The sequence below is a fragment of the Eretmochelys imbricata genome, chromosome 5 (assembly GCF_965152235.1).
Source record: "Eretmochelys imbricata isolate rEreImb1 chromosome 5, rEreImb1.hap1, whole genome shotgun sequence".
In the NCBI taxonomy this organism is placed as follows: domain Eukaryota; kingdom Metazoa; phylum Chordata; order Testudines; family Cheloniidae; genus Eretmochelys; species Eretmochelys imbricata.
The window spans coordinates 82382494-82403284 of record NC_135576.1 but is presented as its reverse complement, the minus strand read 5'-3'; the positions used below and the strand labels follow the sequence as shown (position 1 = coordinate 82403284).

General features: G+C 39.5%; 1 protein-coding gene across 1 annotated transcript in view; it reads right to left on the bottom strand.

Annotated features, from left to right (window-relative positions):
• CHSY3 (chondroitin sulfate synthase 3) overlaps positions 1-16367 on the bottom strand; it is a 243716-nt gene extending 227349 nt beyond the window's left edge. Inside the window, exons 1-2 of the mRNA XM_077816367.1 lie at positions 15665-16367; positions 12096-12379 (exon numbers count right to left, since the gene is read on the bottom strand). Coding sequence (XP_077672493.1) covers positions 12096-12379; positions 15665-16367 — 987 coding nt within the window. The remainder of the gene's footprint in view (positions 1-12095; positions 12380-15664) is intronic.
• Between the last annotated feature and the right edge of the window lie 4424 nt (positions 16368-20791).

Below are 20791 nucleotides of genomic sequence, written 5' to 3'. Positions count from 1 at the left end.
ACAGCATGCTGGATCGGACCATAAATTCTCACTGAAAAGAATTTATGTTTTAATCACTAAGCACATAAACCTAAGGGGTCACATTTTTAAAAGGTTTTAGAGTGGTAGCCGTGTTAGTCTGTATCAGCAAAAACAACGAGGAGTACTTGTGGCACCTTAGAGACTAACAAATTTATTTGGGCATAAGTTTTTGTGGGCTAAAACCGGTTTTAGTCCACGAAAGCTTATGCCCAAATAAATTTGTTAGTCTCCAAGGTGCCACAAGTACTCCTTGTTGTTTTTACATTTTAAAAGCAGTCTCTACCTCCCCATCCCACAAATATTTATAGATATCTGAACTTTACATGCAGTACTGTACTTACAAACTCCCCTAATGACACCATAAAGGAGGAGCATAAAGTCAAGCATTTGCATAACTATTGGCAGGATCAAAACCTACTTATATTTGCACTCCACAACTCGAACTGTTAGGCACCCAACTACTGATTTGTCTGCACAAATACTTAGATGCTTGGTTGAATACTACTGAAAATTTGACCCAAATTTGACCCAACCTGTATTTTGAACAATAAAATATAGATAGATGTAAATAGATTTTTAAGCAGTGTCGAAAAACTAACAAGGGTGGAATATCTAAAAATAAACCAACTTTTAAACCCCAAGATGGTAGTGATACAAAACACTTAAGTGCCAATTGAATATATAAGCCAAAAATACCATAAAACTACTAACTAGTAGGTTAAAACATACTTTACAGATTCCAATAGCCATTTCTAATACTGAAATATGCAGCTTTTCAGAGGTAGTGACAAATTCTACTCTTATGTGCATGTACAGAACACTCATTAAGATCAACAGGGGCCACACATGCACAACAGAGAACAAAATTTGGCTCCAAGCGTTCAGTCAACCCACTGCCTCTTAAGCAGCTAAAAGGCATAAAAAACTGGTTCTGGGCATTTATACCTCCTACAAGCTCACTGAACGTACATATTGTGCAAATAAATATCAACTAGACTAATAGGGCAAAATACTTTAGAGACACTATATACAGTTTAAATAATTTATATTATTGCTGAAACTGATGAATACGTGCCACAAAATTCAATATTTTACTATCTGCCTCATTGCCATCTATTTACCTAACACATATAGAATAAGAAACGTACTGAATGTTCACCAATAATGTTCCAAGAAAACATGGAAAATTTACAAGCAGAACAACATGGTACTGATGAATAGTTCCAGCTTTGTGATTTTCAATAAGGTAGAATGTCTTTTGCAATAGATATTCTAAATTCAGTGCTCTACTTACAGAATATAACATGTGTGGTTATGCTGAATGCCTGGGAAACGATCCAGAAAGAAAGGGCATCTAGTATTCAGGGGGTAGTACCTTATCTGTGTGGGAAGGTCAAACTGAACCAATTTTATTAATCTAGAATTCACTACATCTACCCATCATAAAATAAAATTTAAAAAAATAAAGCTCTGTGGTTTAGTTAAAGTCCTCTATCAGGGGAGGGAGGGGCAGCTAGGGGCAGCTAGTTTTAAAAGGAAAAGTGTGCACATGTATTACTACTTCATAGTAGGCGTTTTTTTGTTCTAGTTTGCAGGTTTTTCCAGTTAACTACATTACAGATTTAAAACTGAGGCTATATATGCACATCTTTCAAGAGAGATTTTCAAAATCACAAATAGAAGTTAGATGCCTAACTCCCAGGAAATATTTTAATATTAACTCTCATCATTTTTAGTAAGGCAAATTCCAAGTAGCAGCAAATTAAATTATGTTAATTTTCAAAAGCTAAAGTGTTTATAAAAAAAGTGTACATTATAATGCAACAGAACTATTTTGGGCATCAAGATGAAAGAACTCAGACAGAAAAAATTGCTTACCTATGCATACAATGGTAGAAGTCAGAATTTACATAACAATAACATTAACAACAATAGCCAGAATTCTCAACAACAGGTTTCTACGGTTAGATTCCTGCAGCAAAATTTTCAAAAGCACTTACATGACTTTAAAATGTTACCCCAATTCCTTATTTAGGTGCCCAAATAACTGGCTTGAAGGTTCAGAATCTATCACTAAAGTCAATAAACAATTTGTATTCAAGAACATCCTTAGTAGGCATTAAACAGTGATTTCATGGGCTTCAATTAGATTTCTCTTTCTGAATTCATGAATTTGAACCTCCATCCTATCTACAGCACACATGCTTAATGGAAGAATTATTCAGATCAATGTGAGAGCCTAAATGCTTTTACTTTCCTGTATGTATTACCACAATAAAGTGATTAAACCACAAATATAAGGAATATATCTGGCATATTAAACTATTGTTCTATTAGAAACTTAAGGAACCTTATTAAATAAAAAACCACACCTACTTGACCTTTTAAAAATGTACTATTGTTACAAAAAGTATAACATCTAAAATTGCTGAAACTGAAGACTGGAAAATATTTTTATTTTTGTTTATTCTGTGCATTGTACATCACTTTGTATAATCACTTTCACTCTTTCACTATAGTCAGCCTCCTGTGCTTGTGTGCAGATCCCCCAACACAACAAGAGGAGAGAGAAAGATTATTTTAAAAATAAGAAAATGGTGTAAAAAATCAGGATGATGAATCAGAGGTATAATGATATCTTGAACTACCTTTAAAATAATTTTGTCTTTTATTTAGTTTAAATAGTTAAATTTAAGGAGCACAGTTAAGTAGAGCTGCAGGAGTGAAGCCAGAAGCTAAATTCATAAGCTCTGTGGGAGAGGAAATGCAAGAAAGCTGTTCCCTCTAGACCTTAGGAGCTCCAAAGGAGCTTGGAAGCATCGGCTATGCATGTGCTATAAAAACGTGCATTTGGCCCATTCATGCTACATAAAACATACATGGCCTCTGAGTTTTAAGAAGCACACTTGTCCCCATACAGAGTTTATGGAGCATACATTGGGTCTGCATGCCTCATGAAGTACCCAGAAATTACTACTGAAACAATTATCCTCCAACCCCTCTAAAACTAGAAAAAGGCACCACCTCTTGTGAATTACAATATATTAATATTTGAAGACCATGGTTTTCAAAAGCAAATTTTCTTTTTGTGGGGGAAGAGGTAGTACTCAGAGTCACATAAGGGACCAGCAGAAGACTAGATCACACAGATTGACCTCCTGTATGGCACAGGCCACTAACACCACCCAGCACGCACACACTAAACTCAGCAACCCACAACGAGACCAGCGCATTACAACCCACAGGAGAGCAGACTATTATGTGCCAAAGGGAGAGATAGGGAAGACTGAGGTGTACCAGTGCTTGGAGCCCCCTGAAACAGCCAGGAAATGAATAAATGAGATATACCCAGATAATCCAGACAAATAACCGACACCCACACATTGCCGAGGAAAGCAAAAAACCCCAAGCCTGCCAATCTTATCTATCGGAAAATTCCTTCCCACTCCACATATGGTGATCAGTTAGACCCCAAGCATGTGAACAAGAACTAGCGAGTCAAGCACCTGAGAGAGAGAATGCTTGGTGTCACCTCAGAGCCATGGCCCACCCTGCCCAATGTCCCATCTGCTGCCGTGGCCAAACCTGATGCTTCAGAGGAAGGAGATTTAAAAAAACCTCCCAGAATACATTGGGGGAAAACACCCCTTCCTGATCCCTGCCAGTGGCTGGCTGAAAACCTGAAGTATGAATATTCAGAAACAGAAGATGTAAACCAGAAATGAGCCCCAAGTCTTTTGAGCCCTGCCCCCTACCATCACAAGTAACCACATCATATAAATGCACTAATAAATTTGTTCTGCTCTCTTTATTTGCCCCGCAACTCCTATTGGAGTTCTAATTCCCTTCTAATTTCCAGCCTGAATTTGTTCATGGCCAGTTAATATCCATTTATTCTTATGCCAACACCATCTTTGAGCTTAAATAACTCTTCTTGACCTGCCCCAACATGTATTTAGAGAGAACAATCATATCCCACCTCAGCCTTCTTTTTACTAAACAAGCCAAGTTCTTCCAGCCTCCTCTCATAAAACAGGTCCTCCTTTCCCTATCATCCTAGTAGCTCTTCTGTGCACCTGTTCCACTTTAAATCAATCTTTTCTCAACCTAGATACCTAATCTCTTTTTTTGTTTTAAAAAACAGGATTCTGAGAAAGTGTTGAGGCCACTTAAAAAAATCTCAAGTTGGCCTCCAAAACCTGAGGTAATCAAACTCACAAGTTTCTTTTGTAAATATTGGCCTAAAATTTCTAAATCAAATTATTTGATTTATCATAGACCAAAAAAGTTTAAGAAAAATGTCAGATGTGTGCCAATTTTTGCACCACAATATTTTAAAGGCCTGACCAAGTTGGCCTCAAACATTCTAAACATTATATTTTATAGAATAAGGCTGTTGAATTAATTACAGATTAGTTTCAGTCTAGTAAAGTTAAGGATAAAACCACCCAGGCTTACTATAAAAGAAGGCTAGCTGTACTTAACTATGGAGAATGGCTATTTTCTCCATAATACTTAGTGCACAAGTGACATTTCTTAATAAAATTGCTAACTGGGCTCCATTTTTCTAGCAATATTTAAAAGGCAAAATTACATATGGATTAAATCAGCAAAATGTTAGTGGTTAAAAGAACATGTTTTTCCCTTCTGGATTTACTCCCCTGCCACTGAGTCATCTGAAATAATAGATTTTAGTTGTTAAGAAGTTCTAAGTTAAAAGACTGTTGTCTACGTTATCTATTTTATTAGAAAAATACATATTTTTAGAGATATCCTAAACAAAATGGGCCAAGATTTCCCCGGCATAATACCACTGAAGCCACAGATGTTACACTAGGCCCAATAATTTACATGGTTTGGAACATTTACCAGTCACTTACTAGCCAGAAGACTAAATCTAATAAACAGAAGACATTAGTGAGCATTGGTCAGCTGTAATAAACATCCCCAAGGTAGAACTGATTATTGGGTGAATAAATATATTTTTAGAACACTATCACATGAACTGCCTATAGCAGCAGTGATCTGCTATACACATGTACGATACTAGCTCTAGAATGGGTAGAGTATTGCTTTGGAAAGATAACCACAAACCAGAGAAAGCACCAGGACCTGGAATGACCCAGTCCTTCAACCACTCAGTAGATGTTTCTCTCTACTTTTAGAGCATTCCAGGGACCCACACACAAGGACAGGGGAAGGACCTTTGATAGCTCATTCCTCTAGGATGAATAATGGGCTATATCCTGCTCTCTTTTCCATGGTTATAATAGAGCAGAATATAGCCCAATGTATTTTTCTGGTTTTCTAAATTTGTACAGTTACAGCTGAAATAATGCTTAAAGAGTTAATGTTGGTCTCAAAATATCTTGTCTTCCATGTATATATATTTAGGTCTGATTGTTTATAGCTGCCAGTTGCTTTCTTAATGAACATTTCACTATTGCGACATAACCTGTTTTGCTGACCTTGTCAAAGGATGGGGTGGAAGGGAGGAAGAAGGGAGAGAGAAAACCCAAGAGCACAGACTTAAGTCACAATAAGAGGAGACAAGTAGGAAAACAGATCAAAGAGTACTTTGTTAACTGGGTAACAATGTAAAAAGCAACACTGAAAAGTCAAGTCTAAACAATGAATACAATTTGAAGAATTGTTGCATACATTAAAAGCAACTTATACAATTTTATATACATTTTCATCTGCAGCAAACAACTCACCTTGTAGGAAAATTCAGGCAACATAGTTTCACAAAACTATTTGTCTGGATGACTTATGCTTCAAGGACAGTCAGAACTATATTTGCAGAATTATGGAGGAGAAATAAAACCAAGCCTATAAAGTGTGTGAAAAATAAATCCAACTGCTAAATCCTTGGGGAATGTAAAGTTTTGTGAACAATGAAGATAATTGGTGGTAGTGAACTGGAACCTTAGTGTATTTATGTTTAGTGATGTTTTTTATTGACAGTGACTTCAAGATAAAGAGAAGATTGTGTAGGAAAGGTTAGAGAGAATCCAAGAGACAAATGAAATATTAGGGAACGCATGCTAAGCACTAAAACAGTGCTTTCCCACCTCCAACCCCAAAATTCCCTTTCTGCAAGACTGTTCATGGAAGCCAAGCCTGTTCCATGTTATATAGCATGACATGTATTGTGAAGAGGGACCTCATAACAGATTTTAAATCAAATTAAATAGGAAGTACAGTAGTCTTATGTCACAGTAACCTTAAGAGCATCCTAGAGAGTACTGTGTTTTTTAAACACACGCTTATCTAGTTTTCTTTAATGGCATCATTGTAATTGTAATTGTACTATAACATCACTGTAATTGTACTATAACAGACATGACAGTTTATAATGATCTTTTCAAGGGCTTGTACATTTCTGGCAAAATTTCACCTCTGAGCAGAGAATAAAGATGAGAAATTTGAAGTGAAAAAATGAATGTGGAGACGAAAAATAAGCCATTTGAACACTAAAAAAAGAAAATTATTTTTCCATCAAATATAATTTTTTCAGATGCTTATTCTGATGTTTTGATAAATATAAGCCATTTCTGAGTTAAAACTGAAAGTGTATTCATACCTGAAGAAATGTCTTCAAATAAAGTCAAGTTATAAAAACGTTAAAGTAGGAGAGAAGAAATGCACATTGTGCATCTTTTTAACACTCTGTGAAGGTGCAATGCTCTGCATGAATGAGTGTTTCTCTCTAGGAGTAAATCTTACTGAAATAAATGTATCCAAGTTCATTTAGCTTATTAGACATCGAAATGCGCTCGCATGGATTCCTCTGTCCTCTTCCTTTGTCATTCTCTTCTACATATCAGCATACACAAGGGAAAAACTAAGTTAGAATTCCTACATCTATGAAATCATGAAACAAACAAGGCATTTTTCCCTCCAGAAAGGAGCGGTTAGTAGTCCTGTGGAGCAGATAGGACATCCTGTTTGAAAAAAGCCCCAAAATCCATAGGAAATCCAAACCCTAACCCCACAGAACTATGGGGATCTGTACAGAATGCCTGCGCCAGCAGCACAACTGGCTCTGTGGTCACACCATCATTGTTAATGGTCTGCAGATGTGTATGATCCTATGTATATACCCCCAACCCATCCCACCCTACAGCCACAAAGAAGAGGCATAAGACATAAATTAGAAGTTAAAGATGCCAAGAGCAATACTGACTTTGATAGGAAAACCTCAGGGTATTTTAAGAGGGGAAGAGGTCCACTTATAAGGGTCCTAAAGTTTTATATAAGTGCTGAGAGATCAACCCACTTTCAAGGTGCACTTCCTGAAATGTGCAATTTTTATTTGATTGGGTGCTTGCATGTAATACACCTCTTCTACTTTTTTAAAAATAATAGAAGAAGGAACAAAACCGATTTGTGTAATATTATGACCAACAGAATCTTGAATGTTGTGGGTTTAGTTTTAATTACAGTTCCTATTATTAGTATAATTCAGCATGCTTACAATACCATAAATTACAGTACATCTTTTTCAGAAGGCAACGAGAAGCAGGCTATTAAATGGTCTCAGCCTGTAACTATTTTTCAACAACATACTGGAACATGTTCATAGAATCATATAAAACTGATGGTAAAATGTGCACGGAGGTATTAGAATTGTGCATTTAGATGTGTTGAAAAAAAAAACTCTCAAGCCACATACAATGTATGTAGTCTAGTCCATATTACACATGCTATAAAAATTACAATATGTAAATTCAAAAGATCAAAGTACATGCACTACATTTCACTTAGTTTCAAGCACGTGCCTTCTCTTGCACTGAAGAAAATATGTAAAATCATACGCAAGCTAAATAAACCAAAAGCCTAAGGTATGCCTTGAATGCCCCAAATCAACTTGGTAAGATGGGTCTTTGACTTAATATATCTTTTCATCTTTCCTGCTTATCTTTTTTCATTTCTGGAAACACACTCCTTATCTTGATTGCCATCTCCTGCTCAATTTGATACCCAGTATTCACAATAATGTCCAATTCCTGATGCGGGTGATGTATGCAGATAGTTAAATCCTGCATTTTATTTTCCTGTTTGATAGTATTAACTATTTTCTATTTTACACCCAGGGGCTACAAAACTTTTAAAAAATGTTTACAAAATCAGCATTATAGTTTTAAAAAAGAAGACACGGCAAACAAATTATTCAATACAAGCTTCCACAGTCAAGTCCCTTTAAAATGGTAAAAAACAAAACAAAAAATAAACAATACTGTAATATTTTATACTCTATAGAATATAAAAGTTTATAAAACTATGCATCACTAACAACACAGCTAATTTCATTAAAAATAAAATTGAACCCTAGACCTCAGGGTTACAAAGAAAAGCTTGAAAACATGAACCCTGAAAGTCTCAAAAACAAAACAAAAAAAAAATCACCAGAAAAATCACAAGACAATCACAAGTTTTTCAGAAGCTCATGATTTTTTGGGAACAAGAGCTGGCAATACTGCATTAAATACATAGAGAGAGGATTTACCTTAACCAGATAGGTCAGGTCCATTACATATCAAAAGGTGTGACGTCACCAAAAATTTGAATATTGAATCATCATGACATTTGTCTACACTGAAAAAGTGAGCAATGTTTTAAAATACGTTAACAGGTTTTTAAAACGTCAGCTTGCATATAGAATGAGGAGTACTTATACAGACTAACACGGCTACCACTCTGAAACCTGTCAGTTTGCACACAGTGTAGACAAAAGGTATTAGCTGACAGAGGTTAAATCTATACAGAGCAGAAGCAGAAAACACACAGATGTGTTGTCACGCTTACCCATTTTACTTTTGTCACTCAGCACACAGTTCTGATGTTTAACCTTCAAGATGTGCTCTTTATAACGCAAAAAGAAAAGGAGTACTTGTGGCACCTTAGAGACTAACCAGTTTATTTGAGCATGAGCATGCTCAAATAAACTGGTTAGTCTCTAAGGTGCCACAAGTACTCCTTTTCTTTTTGCGAATACAGACTAACACAGCTGTTACTCTGAAACCTCTCTTTATAACGCTGACTTTTCTAAAGGTAATCTTCATGTATGACTTAAAAAGCACACAGAAAAAAACAGCAACTGAGAAAATAAGGCTACAGTATAGAGAACTATGATCACCTGTTTCTCTGAAAGCTAAGTATATAATCTGTAAAAAGTACTGTTCCATGTCTGCACAAAGAACTTACAGTTCAGACTCACCCCCAAGAAATGCAATAGTGGGCCTGATTCTGCTCTTGCTTACACCAGTTTCAATCCATTAATTACAGTGGAGATAATCCTGATTTACACTGTTGTATGTTGCTGCAGAATAAGGCCCAACAGAAGTGTGGAAGTTCATAAAGAAGGATGAAACTTTGCCCTGAAGTCACTCTGTTGTGTCCAGGTATTGCAACCCACCTGGACTCAACATCTGCCTACATAAGGAGTACAGGACTGGGCCCAGGAGTTGCATGCATTTACCTGAGGGGAAAAAATTGACCTTAAGTATGTGAAGTAGCTTGCTGTCCTAAGAAAATCATAAAGGAGTACGTCATCACATTTTATTACTACAACAAAAAAAGATTCAATCCACTGGGGTGAAAAAATCACCACACAGTCTAATTTAACTACTTTCAACAGCTGTATCAATAGAGGTACATTATTAAAGCCTGTACCTTGAAGAAACTGCTACATAATAAAGAAGATGTGAAACTGTTTCAAAGCACATATGTAACCTAAGGATCCTTAGGTTTGTCAGAATATCTAGGGCTTTGCTGAAACTGGAACATTATGTCTCCAGTTATACTTCATGGCAAAGCTGGAAAGAAGTAAAATCCTAGAAGACCCATTCACGCAGCCATTGTAAAATGTGTTACCAGTAGATCTTAAATGCTTCAATGAAATCATTTTTCATAAAATTTAAAAAATATATTTTGTCCAATGTGACTTAAAAATATGTTGCAGATCTATTCTTTTCTCTTTTTCCACCTTAAAATCCCATCCTACTTCCTAGCACATCTAAATGGATTAATAGAAAATATATGCATTCCTCATGTCTAAAAATAACTTCACTTTAGTTTGCTATGAAAATTTTTTATTCATTTCACTTTTCCTTTATACCTAACTTTAATATTTAATAATTCAGAACCAACGTATTGTTCAAAAAGTTTGTTTTCATCATATTTGTATTTTAGAACTCTTTGTACGTGAAGTGACAACATTCCTCTAATACTAGGACACTTTTCAAAATCACCATTTAATATTATAATATCAAACATTTACTTTTCAGTTTTTCTTTATTTAATAGGTATATGGCAGTGGCTCCCAAAAGTCCCAGTCAGAATTTGGGATCCTATTATTCTAGGTGCTGCATAAACACATGAACCTATCTCCAAAAAAGCAGACAGTTTAAGGCCACAATCCTGCCCTGAGCCCCAAGCAGATGGACCTCTCTGCTCGTATGGAGCTCAGTGCAGAATTTGATTACCAGTTACCTTGGGGGGGGGGGGGAAATCAACCAAGACAACAAAGGAGAATGGGTGAAATTGAACCACAGTCTCCCAAAATGGCACTGTTAGGACTGAGGGACCATCCTGCATTCTGTTATGCATGGATAGACTCCCTGCAGACTTCAGTAGGGCTTTGTGTGGGAGTAGCCCAAATAGATTAGAATATAGGCTCTGGATCTAAATTTAGTAATTTGATTAAAATAGTGATTAGAGAATCCTAGTCAAAGTTTTATGTCCATCTGCATGATGCACACCATTATTTCATTATTTTTAAGCAATTTTTCTATGCCACTAGTGTATTTTATCCACTGTAACACAAAATGTTCTCAAAATAAATCTTCAAAACAAACTTATTAATAATGTGGTTAAGTACAAGACTCCCATCACCTGCAAGCAATATTTTACTAAGCAGAGATTTTTAACCATTAAAGAAATAATGTCATTCACCTATTTAAATCCAATGTAGCTTTCCAAAGCCATTTTAAAAAAGACCACCAAATTTAGCTGAAGCTTTCTGAAAAATACCAACACACAAAACCAATTACTTCACTGCCTTTTTGTCTTTAATGGCACTCTTTCACTAGCCTACTGAAATTATTTTTTCCTGTTTAATGAGATAGTGCCACAATGGCAAGCATACATTAATACTAAAGAACCAGTCAAAATAGCTTAAATCATATTCACCGTATCAGCTATGACTCCTGTCCACGCACTCCAAGTCTATATTTTTATCTACAAGCATAATCTTACACCTAATTATAGCCTCCCTAGTAAAACAGCTGTAGAGGTTGATTTAGTTTTGTAAAATATAATATCCACATTGCAACCAAAATTTTAGTAGCCTAATACGTACCTTCTTTTCTTAAAAACTTGACTGTATATTAGAGGAATTTATGTGCTCCTTGAATATGTATGACTTCTATAATTTGTTATGCTGCCTGTATCTATTGGTGTGATATATTCTTCATCAAACACCATTTCATTAGACTCTAGAATAAAGTAATCATACCACTTTTGCCTTCTCACATAGCAAACAGTTCTTTATTAAAAGTACAGCTGAACCATTAGGAAAATAGTAAATGCTACTATACTCTGAACACCACAATAACATTGTTGAAGAACTCATAGAAGGATATAATCTGTTGACTGATTGTACAGGACAAAGACATTATGTGCAATCAGAAAAATAGTGATCTAAATGTTAATATGTATGTTTATACAAATTGCAATTTATATAACAAATGCATATAAACCCTTAAGCTAGTATTATAATAAGCCATGATAGATATCTAACATTTATGATACAGCTTCTTACTGATATGACCTCACTCAGGCACCTGAAAACAACTTGTATTTATGGGCAGAAATAAATAAACCAAAATATTTTTCAGTGATGAGGCTCTGTGAATGTATTTTTCATCTTTTTATTATCAGTAATTTACATCCTGATATATGTGCACTTAAAAACAGTAAAGGGGGGAAAGATTAGAGATACATTTACTTATGTTCTCATATAGAAATCTGTATATTAAAGCCATCATGACTTATCCATTACTTCTTACCTCATACGACCAAACGCATTGGGTTCCACCAAACCGTCGGACGCATCTTCCCACTTCCACATCCTCATGTGTGGTGTACATTTCTCGAAGACATTCACTTATATGTGGCACCATTCTCCTAAGAACTTCTCGACTGAAGATCATTCCTGGTCCTCCCATGCAGAAATTTTCTCCAGGCTCAAGCCCGAGTTTTCCAAGTTCTTCAATATTTCCCAGACCAGTTTGCCCCAAATAGAGAGGTTTACTGCTGTTCAGTGACCTAAGGAATTCCTCCAATTTTTCCCCTAGGAAGAGAAAAGGTGAGCATTATCTCTTCAGCTCTTGTAACAGTCATCTAGTTTTCTGCATCTCAACCATTCTTTAAATGTAAGAAGCACCTTTGTCATAATTTTCTATAATAGTCTAATGTAGTTTCCTGTGTTCCAATGCACACTTAAAAAGAAAAAAAAATCACACACAACCTATCTTCCTATTCTGACATAAGTTTTAAGGTATTTTACATCAGCAAAACCATTAGTGTAGACACATTTATATCAGCAAAAAAGTACTTTTGCTGGTATAGTTCCTTTCATTTGGATAACTGCTACAAGCTATATGGGGAAAAAACATTATTTTGCCAGTATAAAATTTATCTTGCATTAGGATGGTTTGCCAGTACAACTGTACTGGAACTCCATTTCCAGTGTAAGTTCTCTATAAAAACAAGGAGAAGTATATAGAAGTCATAATTAGACCTGACATCCTAGTAAACTTACATGGACAAAATCTGCATTGATATATTACCCCAAATGGAGAATATCATGCCAGAAACAAATATAATTGGATTAATTAAAAAAAATACAACTGATGTATTAATTTAAACCTGTTTTTTGTCAAATATTCTTTCATATTCCCCCAAAGTCTATACCAGAGTTCAGTCACTTGTCCAGATGTTTCCAATGATGCAAAGCATTACAGCAAAAGATAACTTGATATCAATTTCTCCTTCTGAGAACATTTTCTTAAAGTTTAAATTTGGTGTATAAATTTAGCCTTGCAGCAATTTAAAAAAATTGGTTGCTTCCAAGTTACAGATGAGTACAAAAGAAGAGTGGCAGTTTTTCTTTCTGTACTACTTCTATACTGTAAAATGTGTGTGTGTATATATATGAATATATATAATTATGAAATGTAGCAAGCAAGTTAGTCCATAAAGTCATTTAAAAAAAATAAAGTGACAAAATTAAATAGGTAGAAAATCATCTCCTTCATTAGCAAAATTGCTACATTCCATAACATCTTTAATAGGCACTCCAAATTTAGCCCTCATGCTAATAATATACATAATCCATTGATGGTGAGAAAATTTTGCTTATCAGAACACAACCATTTTGCCTTAAGCAGCAGCAAACATTGTAAGGCAGCATGTATCTGAAGGCCATTTTCCAATGGTACTAAAAACTTAAATAGAAAGCATGCTGCAAAAGCTTTTCAGAGATATACTGCAAAGCATGACAATGGCTTGGCAAGGAACCTTCACAACATTAATGGACAAAAATAATAAAGGAAAATCCTGGATTCAAAGGATGTATGGAACAACAAAAAGGAATTACCAGTATTTTATCAAAAATATCTATATGTTAAAAATGCAGCAAAAGATACATTACAGTTGTATTTCATTTAAAAAAAGTTAAGTCTAATGCAAATTACTTTTGCCAGATCTAAATTCAGTCATTAACTCATACTGCTGTGCCCAAGTAGGATGGGTGTCTGACTTGTAATACTACCTGTATTGTGAGCAGCAACAGTTGTATACAGAGGAGTAAGATGAGGACGGACTGCCACCCTTAGGCTGCATAGCTGAGCTATGTGGGAAGCTTTAAACACACAACAGTGAAAAGCATAACTGAATTCCCACCACCTTGGTCTTAATCTCTTCCCTAAAGTTCATCTTAAATTCTGCATCTGGTGAAACCTGGCAGATTTCTTTCCTTTGACCAAAGTAAGTGGCCAGACTGCAGTAAGGTATCCTCTTTAAGTCAGCCAACCTAGAGGCACATTATTAAAATAATAAATATTTGGTTCAAACAGTGAGGCATTTGGTTGATCCTTAAGTATAATTTCCAGCACATCATCTTCACCGCCCTTAATGCATTCAAGAATATTGATTTTTCACCGAAAAAGCCTTGGTTCCTGAATATTAATATCACTAAAAGCTTTGCGGCCCACCAACTGCCTTCACTATGCAACTTGATTACAGTTCCAGCTACTGTGCCTTGTATAATATACATCACTTGGAAACCACCCCAGTACGCACATGGAACAGAGAAGCGAGGTTAACCCCACAACACCTCGGAGAGCAGACACACATCGAAGTTTCTCTGGATGCGAACCAACACACCCTTTGGAGGTATAAGGTATAAGGGAAGTGGAACACTTTTAAAAGCCTCTGAGACTGGACAGTTCATCCTCATTTATTACAAAAGTCAGATGAATGTTCCCCGCTACTCAGTGGCAGAAGCAACTTACTATATTAGCAAGCAAGTATGTTAGGACAAAAAAGTATCCTCATTCCTTAACCATAAGTGTACTCTGGGATAACAGTGCGTTAGCATATCTCAGATCTGAGGATTACTACTGACTTCTATGAGTAGTGAACAGCTACTAGCATCTTGAAGGAATCAATATTTAAAGATAATACGTAAATTCATACACAATATTACAGTCTGCTACAAATAAAAGTAATTCCATTCAGTTGCTATTGTCCTGGCTTTCGGGGGTGAAAAGGGAAGAGACAAATTGGAGTGAAGGAGAAAAAGCAACACTAATCCCTCAAATAATCACGATCTCTGAACTACCCTTGGGATAACATCGAAGAGCTCCTTTAAAGGATTATTGAGGGTTCCAGGCGAAAACCCTGCATTATACATTAATTTCTCAAGCCCCGGCGAAAGCGAGAGTGGAGACCTCATCTCCAACACACCCGCAAAACTAAGTCTCTCGGACACCTGTACTGGCAATTCTGTTTCCAGCTATAAACCCCTGCTGAAGCGTTGGGATTAAGAGACAAAATATGGAGATTTAGCTTTTAGCGATCTATGACAGGGCTCAGCCAAGCGCTGGCTACATTTTTCAAAACTACCCAGAGAAAGACAGAAACACAGGTGGTGTGTGTTTGTCAAGCCAGTGGGGACGCGCTGAAGAACAGGAATCAGACCTGCTGCCAGATCTCACTCTTTTTGTGGGGATTAGCATAGAATGAAGGAAGCTCACCTACTAGGGTTAGTTTTAAGGGAGTTTTTAAAAGGTTTGAGCGGTTACTTATGTACGTTTCAATAAGATAGTTAAAGTTTCCCGCATTTATGGGACTCTCACTTATACAGATGGTCCCGGTTTGGCGGCTCTGGAAAGTGGGGGAGAAGAGGGGATAGAAACGGGTTTTAGTTATTGCTTCTGACGATCCACGTGGCATGTCATTGCCCCTGATGGGACTCTCCCCCCACATCCAGCCGGTCCCGGTTTGGCAGCTCTGGGAAGTGCCCCGGGAGGGGGTGAGCATTTGGGGACGGGTGTTGGGTGCCCAGCATCACCTTTGATGTAGACATCGTCGTCCGCCCGCATGAACCACTCGTACTTGTCCAGATAGTGGTCGTGCATGTACTTGATCATCATGAAGGATTTCTTCTGGGGCGGGTAGGAGTCGTCCACCCCGGGCAGGGCGACGACCGGCAGCGGCGGCAGCCCGGGCCCGGCGAGCGGGGCGGTGGAGCCCTGGCTGGAGAAGAACTCCACCCTGCCGGGGATGAAGCGCGCCCAGGTCCGCTGCGCCGCCACCGCCCGGCTGCCCAGGTACTTCTGGGCCGTCATCACCCCCACGTAGAGGAAGTTGCGGGGCTTGGCACAGCCCGCGGGACCCCCCCAGTCCCCGCTCCCGTTGTGGCTGCTCCGGTGCCTGCCGCTCCGCTTCTCCCCGGCTTCCTCCTCCTCCTCCGGCTCCCCGTCCCCGCCGGGCGCGGCTGCAGGGCTGGGGACGGTGCCCCCCTCCGCCTGCGGCTGCAGCTCCCAAGGGCTGCTCCTGAAGCCGGTGCCCCCCAGCACGGCCGCCGCCGCCGCCTCCTGCTGCGCCCGGGCGCCCCCCGCCGCGCGGCCGTAGTAGGAGCAAAGGCTGGAGGCGCGTCTCTTCCTCTCGCTCATCTCGGCCACTCTGGGGGCGATGAGCCAGGAGGCGGCGGTGAAGCCCAGCACCAGCCCCAGCACCACGCTCAGCCAGGCTCTGCGGGACCGCGCTGCCATGGTGCGGGCGGGCGGGGCGGCTCCGGGGCGGGAGGGTCCCGCACACTAGCTGCGGGGCGAGGAGGCTGCTGCCGGGGTCCCCGTGCCGAGTTAGTGCCTGGCGGCCCGGCCCCGGCGCCTCCTCCCGCTCCGACGGCGGCTGCTGGCGTCTGTTGTTCGGAGCGAAACTTCTCCCGGCGGCGGCGGCAGCGAGAAGCCGGGCGGCGGCGGCCCCTCCACTGCTGGCACCTTGTCACCGCCGCGGCTGGTCCCTCCCCGCCCCTCCCACCGCTCAGCCTCCTCCACGCGGCGGCGGCGGCCCCAGCTCGCCGCTCATCCCACTCCCGCGGCGGCCGCCGAGCGCCACACCCAGGGGGGAGCAGCCGCCGCCGCCGCCGCCGCCGCCTGGACCCCGGGCAGGGCGAGTCCCCGCCGCAGCTGCTTCTCCGGAAGGAAACGATTTTTTTACGGGCCGCCTCCTTTTTCCAGATCTTCCTCTCCGTCCTCCTCCTGCTGCGCTCCCTGCCCGGCCCAGGGTCGTGCCCCCCTTCCGCCCCCCACCTTCGGTTCCCCTTTCCCCACTCGCTGCCCCTGGCGCCCCGTCCTTCCTCCAACTCCTAACAGGGGCGAGGGACCTTGCACAGCAGCTCCCGCGTCCTTCCTCCCAGCTCCAGCCTGGGCTCATCCTGGTGCCCTAGCCCAGCCGCGCTACCCTGCTGCAGGGCGCAGCAGCGGCGGGATCGGGGTGGGGTGGAGGGGTCAGGAAAGTCCTAAAGCATCAGGCTGGGCTAGACTACCAGCCACGCCGTCCCTCCAGGTCCTGGGAACATCGGGCAGCTTAACGCTGGTGAGGGAAATGCCCCTTCCAGCAGCAGCTGCTGTCCAATCAAGTGTGTAGGTATTGGAGGCCGGGGGACCTTAACACTGCACCCACACCTTTACTCATCCCCCACCGCTATAACGGGGAGAGCGGTATTGCGTCACCAGCACTCACACGTTTTCTTTAGCTGAAAGAGGGCACAGGACTTCACAAAAATAGAGGAGTGCCGGGTCTTCCCTTCAAAAGGATAATTACTAAAGGCAACGTGGTGATATATATTTTGTGAGGGAGGCTGTGGAAACTTCAGTCCTCCACCCCATCTGTTCCTTGGCTTTGAACACTTAATAACTTTCAAGCCAGGAAATGTATTCCTCTCCTCCTCCGTGGCTTGTTTATTATACATCAGATGTAAAGAAGGCAAGACTGAGTGACATTGAGGTGGGGAGGAGAGAAGGCTGGTAGAGCCAGATAAAAGCAATGGAAGAGTGGGAAAAAGAAGATATTTTATAGAACAGGGTTGTTTTTTTTTTCCAAAAATGGTAATTCTCTCACATTATTCTCAGCTCGAAGAATGAAACTCCTTTTCCATTTCTGTTTTTGACGAAAGTCAGTATAGATATTTTACGTCTTCATTGTAGAATATGTAAGCCTTATTCCTAAAGTATACTTTGCATACTTAATAGAAGAACCCACTCTGCATAGTCATTACCCACAGAGAGGTTACTTCCAAAGTAACTTTTGTTCTCAGACTGTACTGTTTCCACAGAGCTATAGCATGGAAGCTTATCAATGTTTTTTAGAAGTGACGCTTCTTAGGATCAAGAGATATCCATGGGCTCTAACATGCCACCCTTTGTTAGCCATCTCTAAGAAGATAAGAATGGTCTGACCCAGTATGGCCAAAGGTCCATCTAGCCCAATATCCTGTCTTCTGACCGTGGCCAATTCCAGGTGCTGCTGCCTGAATGAACAGAATGGGTAATCATCAAGTGATCCATCCCCTGTCACCCATTCCCAGCTTCTGGTACACACAGGCTAGGGCACCATCCCTGCCAATCCTATCTAATAGCCATTGATGGACCTATCCTCCATGAATTTATCTAGGTTTTTTTTTAACCCTGTTATAGTCTTGGCCTTCGCAACATCCTCTGGCAAAGAGTCCCACAGGTTGTGCGTTGTGTGAAGAAATACCTCCTTTTATTTGTTTTAAACCTACTGTCTGTTAATTTCATTTAGTGACCCCCTAGTTCTGCTATTATAAAAAGGAGTAAATTTCTTTATTTACTTTCTCATACCAGTCATGATTTTATAGACCTATATCAGATTCCCCCTCTCCCTTTGTCATCTCTTTTCCAAACTGAAAAGTCCCAGTCTTATTAATCTCTCCTCATATGGAAGCTGTTACATTCCCCTAGTCATTTTTGTTGCCCTTTTGTACCTTTCCTAATTCCAATACATTTTTTGAGATATCCCTCAGTTCTTCTCTAACTGCTTGCCATCTTGTAGCCATGTCAGTCCCAGAATATGAGAGAAACAAGGTAGGTAATGTAGTATCTTTTACTGGACCTACTTCTACTAGTAAAAGGTGCAAGCTTTTGAGCTACACTATGCTTCCTTCCCAATTGCCACCCTTGCAAATTTAGCTTGCTCTCTGAGACTTAGGCTAGTTTCTTTCAGTCTTGTGCATCATCAACAGATGTTCATTTACAGCTATGCAGCCCCTTTGTCTTCAAATTATGGCCTCAGTGATACCAGTGCACCTGTATTACCTTCAGTATGGTTGCTCAGGTTTATTAAGTACCACTCAGTTACACAATCTTGTTTATGATACATAAGATGAAATGACCCCTGAGCCATTCCGTTACAGCTGTTCTGGCTTTTCAGGTCTAAAAGCAGTTGAAACTTTGTTAATTAAATGAGTAGAGAGATGAATTCTGATTAAAAAGGATATTTTTATATACTTACTTTTAAGAGTGAAGCCACACTTTAAGGTAGTGTGTGCTACTAAAAGAATTAGTTAATAAAGAGAACTCTTAAGCAGAAAGAAAAGTGAAGTAAACATTAAGCTAAATATTTAAATGGATTCTGATTATGAATATGCAGATATACATATATTCTGGAAATATAATACATTACCAAAATTTTGATATACCATATAGGCTTTTTGAGACTTTTTTCCATGACAGATCAAGACTCATTTAACTGCATTTGTATGAAACAACTGTGGCACCTAGTGGTTAATAACCACCACCCTATGGGAGTTCCCTAAACTGAGAGATGATATATTGTAACCCAAGCTGTATGTCCAATTTAAAATAAAATAAAATAAAAAAGATCTTGGGATATATTTTGTTAAATCATTTGCATTGAAAGTATAAATTTAAACATGAACAGTTTGCTAGTGAATCTGTTATATCTTGTAATGCATGCAGGATGACATACAAGGTGATGTGGGATGCTGGGAATGTATATCAATGGCATCACTCCGATGCTGGTAAGAAATAAGGAATAGTGGAGGCTAAGACCGAAGGGCTCTCCGACTCAAATATTTGAAGGATGGTCCTGTAATTAAAGCCCAGGATTGGGAGTTAGACTATCTGTGTTTTGTTCCCAGCTGTGCCACAGATTTCTACTGTGAAATTTATTGTGGGAGTCACTTATCCATTATGCTCTGAGGGAAAGAGGCATAAAGAGGTTAATACTTCTTTCCCTCATGACCATTTTGCAAAACATAATTTGTTGTCTGTAAACCACCTTCAGATCCTCTGATGGAGTAACTACAGAAATACAAGAGCTTTAAAAAAATGGTTCTTAACTGAGAAGAATATCACTGACTGGAGACAACGTGGGATGTGACATTTCCCATCCAAAGAAAGCACCAGTAGATAGTTCCCCATTTCTCAGATATCACTTTCTATCATCCAGTGAAAATACCAGATATGCTCTACTAACACTTTGCTTTGCATACTCTGTGCCCAAATTGACTGTGGCGATTGTCTTTTTTCTCAGCAGTTGGCTTCTCTGGGATTGGTAGGGAGTGCCCTAGTGTTCTATAATGTCAGTTATTTTATCAGTAACTTGACAGCATCATCAGCAAGCTATCAACAGGCAAGCAACTCTATCTGTTGGGAGATTTCAGCTCAGATCAGAAGATGTGGCCAGCATGAAATGGGAAACATGGGAAAAAACTACTTGAGTTTTACACCCACTAAGGGCCATGCATTACCAGTACCTACTTCCAAGACAGTGACTGCTGGAGAGTCTTATGGAAACACCCTTGATCTAAACACTAGTATCAAATTGGTTTAATGGTCACCCACATAAAAGACCTACAGGATGTTCTCCATACTCACAGCTTTCCCAGTGCAGAATGTGACACAGACCATGTACTTGTCTACTGCTAAAAATCAGGCTTTCACTATGGAAATTCCATTATACCAAACAAAGCTGTTACCCATGCATTAACATCAACATCACAGAGACAAAGGAAGGTGTGTCTAATTCACTGTGAATTTCAGGGAATCTATTTAATCAATTGAACCTTCCCTTAATGCTGATGCAGCATGGAACACACTCAGAATAAATATCCATATAGCTGCAACCTTAGCTTTTAGTAAAAACACTG